This window comes from Triticum aestivum, chromosome 1A (genome assembly GCF_018294505.1).
Source record: "Triticum aestivum cultivar Chinese Spring chromosome 1A, IWGSC CS RefSeq v2.1, whole genome shotgun sequence".
In the NCBI taxonomy this organism is placed as follows: domain Eukaryota; kingdom Viridiplantae; phylum Streptophyta; class Magnoliopsida; order Poales; family Poaceae; genus Triticum; species Triticum aestivum.
In genome coordinates, this window is record NC_057794.1 from 549,717,890 (window position 1) to 549,725,027 (window position 7,138).

Consider the following 7,138-nt stretch of genomic DNA (forward strand, 5'->3'; position numbering starts at 1 on the left):
TCATTGCCATTGCCTAAAGAGGGAGGAGAGGGGCATGTCACGTCGTGTCCCATCCGCAAGTCTCAAACAATCGCCATTAGAGTTGGCAGCCGATGTAGCCTTGCTTTGTCTCCAAGTTTTCGTCGACAACTTCGTTGTGCGCCGACTCTTGGGGCAGAGAGAGAGAGAGAGAGAGAGAGAGAGAGAGAGAGAGAGAGAGAGAGAGAGAGAGAGAGAGAAGTGATTCAGATCACAAGGGCGGCAGGGAAGTGGTTTGGCTCAACATATGCGAGGAAATTGGTATGTCACACTGTCTACATGGCACATTCACATGGGCCTTGGAGGCCAGTTTTGCTACTAACAAAGCTTATTTGTGAACCACTTCCTCAAAAACAGGGGTTTCTTACTACAAACCATAAAATCTGTGGTAGAGTGAAATTACGAATTTACGACCTCTGAATTTGAGCTTATTTGTGAACCACTTCCTCAAAAACAGGGGTTTCTTTTAATAATTTAAGGATATACATATTTTCATTTAAAATTCCAAAGCCAATCATTTCGTGGATTTCTAGGCTTTTGGACCAGGCTTCAGGCAGAAAACTAAAACCTAAGGCCTATTTGGACGTTGGTATTGGGCCATGAGTACACCACTAGTCATTTTTTTATTGAAAAGGGCGAACCCTAGCCTTCGCATCATCGTGATGCACAGAACCAAAACTACTGCTAGACATATAACATCCCTTCTTATGGCTGGTGTACCACGAAGCGCTCGTGTTACTGACAAACCTTAACAGCTGGAGGCAGATCATCGAGTGATTGCCTCTGGGTGATTAATACTTTACACACGAGCCTCGTGTTGCAAGATCGAGATGCAAAGATGAAGAGCCATGGCAACAAGCACAAGGGATCAGAATCGGGAGGGCTGAGCAAGATGCCGAGGGAGCACAAGGCCAGGATCTACATCATCCCCCAATGCGCCAGCATGCTCCTCTCCTCATGATATGATTCTTCTCTCTTGCGTAGGCTTGATAGATTCTTTGGGGCGTGCTCACATACCAATGCATTACAAAATAATAAAACTGAGCCACCTAGGGGCCTTCCAAAGTGATTTGATCTCACAAACCGGTTAATCTATCTGCCGAACGCTCCAGATCTCCCTTTCACGGCGCCACCCAGCGTGCACAAAAATGGGCCACTACTTCACAAATCGATTATTTTGTCTTCTCATTAACCGGTCCGGCGCTTGATGCTCGGTCTGCAAACTCGACCCATCAAGTTTCATCTTCTTGCTTTGGGTGTTCCCCTTCGGTTACTTTTAGGACTGCCCCTAACTAGAGGCGCCTTGCGTTGAGTAAGGATTCAGCGCTCATGTGCCCCGGTCCGTGGGCCGGCCCAACAACAAGGCGAACAGCTTGCTCACAACGCGCTGGTTCTTGGTCGGTCGGTTTGCAGTTAATCGATCGACTGTTGACTTGTTGATGAAAATGCAAAATTTTGAAAATAATAATAATCAGGAATAAAAAATGTTTAAGAATTTGAAAAAATTTCTGTATTTAAAAAATCATGGGTTCAAAAAAAGGTCTGTAGATTTGATAAAAGTTCGCTAACTCCAAAAAGTTCAACAGTTTAAAGAAAAGTTCACGGGATTTGACATTTTTTCAGAGATTCAAAAGATATGATTTATAAAAATTGTGCATTTTAAATTTTTATGGATTTGAAAAAGTTCATGAATTTGAAAGAGAAAAAAAACGGAGCAGGCAAGCCCATCCAAAAAGCGAAGGCCTATCTAAAAACACTTCCTTCTAGAAACCCGAACTAATGGTCGGCACTCTGCACTCTGCAGCGAAGTTTGACGAGCGGAAGAGGGGAAAACCAAGAACTCTGGCGCGATGGCGAGGACGGGGCGGTCCGTGCTGCTCCTCCTCCTGATCCCCACGGTGCTCTCCCCGCTACTGCTCTCCGAGCGCCGCCTCACCGTCGCGATTAACCCCAACGGTAAGCACCCCCCCTCCCGTCCTCGGTCTAATTCAATCGAGATCTGAGGCATTTTCTTGGCACTGCGGTTCTTACGGTATTTACGTCGGATTTCTTGCAGAAAGGAAGGATTTTCCTGCCGAGATTGCGAGTCAGGTTAGTGTTTTTGTAGGATTTTGGGTTTTGGTACAGGGGCCGGAGATGTTCATGGCTTTAATGGTTTCTTTATGTTTTGGCAGGGCCATAGCGTCAAGGATAGGAAGCTAAATGCGTTTCCTCTGGTAAAATTTTCTGTTATGTTTCTTGTGTCTTGGCCAACGAGTAATTATGGATTTCGACGCAGGAAACTCTGAGTTCTCTGAAGGAATCTGTCGGTGCCGTATTAGTGGAGGAACCGCCCCATTTAGCCAACGATTCGATTGAATCCGCGGACCAAGGTGTGCTCGATTTTTATCTTGGTTTTGGTAAATGTTACACTGTACTCTTAAGATATAGGTCTTGTGATATTTTGTCCTTAGATGGTTTGCACATGAACTGTTTGTAGAATTGCTACCGGGGAAGAGAGCTAACAGGGTGCTTTCTGAGACCACTTCTGGTGATGGTGCTGTATTGAAGGGTGGAGACCTGATCGACCAAGTGACAAGGCGGACGGCAGAAGATGGTGGTTTGGCGACGGGCTCAATGGATAAGCAGGAGAAGCACACAGGATCCCAGCAGCAGTCTTCTTCTGAGGTTGATACATGTTACTTCTCAGGCTTTAGGTGCATACTGGCAAATTTAGTTGAGTTGTCACCTGTGGATTTTTAATCTCTTTGTAGCGCCCCGGGACCGCTACTATGCTGATCTAGTACATCCACTAGCATCCGCATAATATCGATCCTAAGACGCCACCTTCACCCAGTGTAGACGTGCCAACGTGCACACCATGTCAGTGGAAAGCAAGTATCACAGCACAATTGCAATACAGATCCACAAGAACATACATATACAACAACTTCAAAGAGTCAAATTTAACAAATGGATACAATACAAGGGTCATTCCAGAACACGTTGGGCCCACCGTTTGTCTTCCGTGGCCAACTACCTCAGTGTGATGCTGGATCCATTGAGCCCGTCGAGGGCTTGAGCTTGCGCGGCTTCGGTCTTCAGAGAGTTGCTCCTAGCGCCGCACAGTCCGGGGTGTCATCCAGGTGGCGTCCTGGGTCACATGGGTTGGGCCCCAGACGATCTGGAGATTTGGCTCGGGTGGTCCAAGCGGCTTTTTCCGTGGGCAACAGTCCCTGCACCGGACGGTCTTACACGAGGGCCTGGTGTGTGTTCGGGTCACTCGTTTGATGATACCACCAAAGCATCCCTTCAGTTTTTATAAGGATTACCACATTGTAGGCAAGGCATACTTTCCTAGGAAATGAACCAATAAACTCATGTGTTCACAGACACTTGGAACACTTTGCTGCACTGGCGACTAGTGCATTAGTTTGGTCAGTGTGTTCTACTTTTCGTACATTACTTAACTTAGAAATGTTCATCCATATGCTGGAATCATCCTGGCTGTACTCTCTGCGGAATTTGGGCATTTCCATTTTGTTATGAAGAAAATTCACATAATTGTTTTTTGTTACATCTCAATGCGATAGGTTGCAATCATGATTTCTTGCCACATAACTTCATATAAATTGTGTGGGCTTGTATTTGCAGGGAAGATCATTGGAGGCTATAACACAGATACCTCAGGGATATCAAGGTGCAGGGAAGAACCCTCAAAAAGAAAACACAGATGGCAGGAGTAAAAATATGGCTTCGTCGGATACTAGAGTCCGGGATATCAAGGATCATTTAATCAAGGCAAAGGTCTACCTTGGTCTTGGAGCCATTCGAGCAAATCCTCAATACCTCAGGGAATTGCGACAGAGGATACGGGAAGTTCAAAAGGTGCTTGGTGAAGCATCCAAGGACTCTGATCTACCAAAGAAGTATGGGTCTCCCAAATGTTCATGAATTTTAAAGTGTTAGCATATTGTGGGCATTTTGCAGCCCCATGCAGTTATTCAGTAATCTTTAATTTATGTTGACTTATTCAGTGCCAATGAGAAGGTGAAAGCACTTGAGCAGACATTGGTCAAGGGCGAACAGACACAGGATGATTGCTCTGTTGTTGTCAAAAAGCTCCGGGCTATGCTTCATTCGGCAGAGGAGCAGCTGTATGCACAAAAAAAGCAAACTGTTTTTCTAACTCAACTTGCAGCCAAAACCCTTCCCAAAGGTCTTCACTGCCTCCCCTTGAGGCTAGCTAATGAATACTTTTCATTGGATCCTAGTCAGCAGCAATTCCCAAACCAGGAGAAACTTGATGATCCCAAACTGTACCACTATGCCTTGTTCTCAGATAATATATTGGCAACAGCAGTTGTTGTTAATTCGACAGTGTTAAATGCCAAGGTATGTATTCTTGATACTTCCTACTTGAGTTATGCTGATAGATAACATGCAACGTACCGAGTGGAATTTTTTGTCTGCAGCATCCTTCTCGTCAGGTTTTCCACATAGTAACTGACAGACTAAATTATGCTCCAATGAGAATGTGGTTCCTCTCTAATCCTCCTGGAAAAGCAACAATTGAAGTACAAAATATTGACGAATTCACATGGCTAAATGACAGCTCGAGCCTGTTGCTGAAACAACTGGGATCTCAATCTATGATCGATTATTACTTTAGGGCACAAAGTGCAAATTCAGATTCATATTTGAAGTACAGAAACCCAAAGTATCTTTCAATGCTTAATCATCTGCGATTCTACTTGCCTGAGATTTATCCAAAGCTCGACAAGGTGGTTTTTCTTGATGATGATGTAGTAGTAAGAAAGGACATAACTGGCCTCTGGTCAATCGATATGAAGGGGAAGGTTAATGGTGCTGTAGAGACTTGTGGAGAGAGCTTCCATCGCTTCGATCGTTACTTGAATTTCTCAAGTCCTGTTGTTGCAAAGAATTTTGATCCCAATGCATGTGTCTGGGCTTTTGGAATGAATATGTTTGATCTGGCTGAATGGAGGCGGCAGAACATAACTGAAATCTACCACTTTTGGCAGAAGCTTGTAAGTTTCACATACTTGTGATTACTTTCATACATGATAAATTACACGAGATGTCTAGAACTAGCTTAGGGACAATATGGCTTCTATGCCTAAGTAGGCTGATAAAGTTTTGAACTAAAGATCATGTGCAATGCTGAGTTTATTCGTATCCCTCTATAAGGTTCTCCATGTTATGTCGCAGATTGTCCATGTAATTAACACATCTAATATTCAGCTTACATGGGTAGCAAGATTTAGAGAAATCTCTCAACACTCGTATTGTACAGAGTTTCAAAATTTGTGGGGACATGACTACTGTGCAAAAGATGAGAGAATCAGAGAACTATATAATCCTTCTGAATTGTCAATGACTTGGAAGCTTTTAACTACATCCTTTGTTTTATTTCGGAAGACCTGTCATTTGTTGTTTTCTTTTGCATTCCATTTGATAAATATTTGTCGACTTTTGATTGCAGAATGAAGACGGATTGCTATGGAAACTTGGCACTCTCCCTCTAGGTCTGGTTACATTCTGGAACAAGACATTCCCCCTCGATCGATCATGGCATATTCTCGGTCTAGGTTACAACCCACATGTAAGCAGTAGTGGCCTGGAGCGTGCCGCGGTCATACATTACAATGGCAACATGAAGCCCTGGCTTGAGATTGGCCTGCCCAAGTTCCGAAGCTACTGGTCAGAGTATCTTGACTACGATCAGCCTTTTCTGCGGGAATGCAACATCAATCCGTGAAGCAAGACCAGTACCTCCCAAGCCATTCTGACATCTCTAGCCTAGTTTGTTCAGTGTTTGATTTATTTGCCGGCATCCCATGTTGGGTATGGTTTGTGGAGAAGGTTGTAGCGGTTGAGATTACATGCCAGTAGGGAAAAAGAATAATTCTGCAGTGTAAATGCTTTTTGGCATACCATCGTTGTGTACGAAATGTTAGATTGCTGCCGTCGAGTATCTGTAACAGGGAAGTTAGAAATACACTAGAAAGACCAAATGACCCTGGGTCTTATTAGTTAGGCAGGGTTCAAGCCTCACTTCTATCTATTAAAATTGGTGCCTAGTTGACAGCATTGTCACATGTGTTTTTTTTCTAAGTACTTGGCTTCTTGTTAGCTGGAAACTAACCTCACCTACCAATTTAAATGGTTCATCTCATCTTATGTCCAATTTGCAGTGATATAGAGCAATTGCCACATCTCATATAAAATCTTGAGATTTTTTTTCTTATTTCAATACGTTCAATCGCTCATAACATGCTGAAAACAATCTACTATTTTCTTGTTTGCTGTTGATATCATGCATACTTAGTACTCTTAGTACTCCCTCACTTCCTAAATATAAGTCTTCTTACAGATTTCGATATGGACTACATACGGAGCAAAACGAGTGAATCTATACTCTAAAATATGTTTATATACATCCATATATAGTTTATATTGAAATATCTAAAAAGACATATATATTTAGAAACGGAGGAAGTACAATTCTTATACTCCATCCAATCATAAAGTTGTACTAAGTGTGCGTTAATTAATATGGATTGAAGGGAGTACATTTTTCTATTTGAAAAGGAGGTTAAACCCTGCATCATGTGATGCACACACGCCTAGTATTATTAATTTACCCCCTCCGCAAAGAAATATAATAGCGTTTAGATCATTGCATTAGTGATCTAAATGCTCTTATATTTCTTTATGGAGGGAGTACTATTCATCAAAGTACAATACAAAGACAAACACGGCTGAATAATTACAAAGAGATGAATAAACAATTATGACTAAGTCGATTTCTTTTGTAGCAATGCCTTTTGCAAGGGGTACACGACCTCGCGCCATCGTCACCATGTCTGACTGAAGAAGGCTAGGAAAAGTATTTTCATCCCAGTTGTGGAGACCAACTACTGAAGGTCAATACGTCAGCAATGGGGCAATGCCTTCAACATGGTAATGAGACAAAAATCATCATTGTTGAGCATAACCAATAAAGGTCGGAACAAGGGTTTTCACCATGGACATGAAATAGTGTCACATCCACCGCCTTAAAAATGTTGAAAATCTATACTACTATATAGTGTATGAGTTTGGGAGCATCAATCCT

At 42.8% G+C, this 7,138-nt stretch overlaps 1 protein-coding gene across 1 annotated transcript; it reads left to right on the forward strand.

Annotated features, from left to right (window-relative positions):
• Window positions 1-1,760: 1,760 nt before the first annotated feature.
• LOC123066004 (probable galacturonosyltransferase 4) lies at window positions 1,761-6,135 on the forward strand. The gene is made up of 9 exons (XM_044489180.1): window positions 1,761-1,974; window positions 2,075-2,109; window positions 2,193-2,234; window positions 2,297-2,390; window positions 2,498-2,685; window positions 3,652-3,926; window positions 4,035-4,392; window positions 4,473-5,048; window positions 5,504-6,135. Exons 1-9 carry the CDS (start codon window positions 1,869-1,871, stop codon window positions 5,777-5,779), a joined length of 1,950 nt encoding a protein of 649 aa, XP_044345115.1. The 5' UTR covers window positions 1,761-1,868; the 3' UTR covers window positions 5,780-6,135.
• The last annotated feature ends 1,003 nt before the right edge of the window (window positions 6,136-7,138 follow it).

Bases quoted from the DNA above. Each gene is read 5' to 3' on its own strand.
- LOC123066004 (XM_044489180.1), top strand. From the start codon at position 1,869: ATGGCGAGGACGGGGCGGTCCGTGCTGCTCCTCCTCCTGATCCCCACG. The intron at 2,110-2,192 runs GTTAGTGTTTTT...ATGTTTTGGCAG, and splicing joins CTGCCGAGATTGCGAGTCAG to GGCCATAGCGTCAAGGATAG. The intron at 3,927-4,034 runs GTATGGGTCTCC...TGACTTATTCAG, and splicing joins GACTCTGATCTACCAAAGAA to TGCCAATGAGAAGGTGAAAG.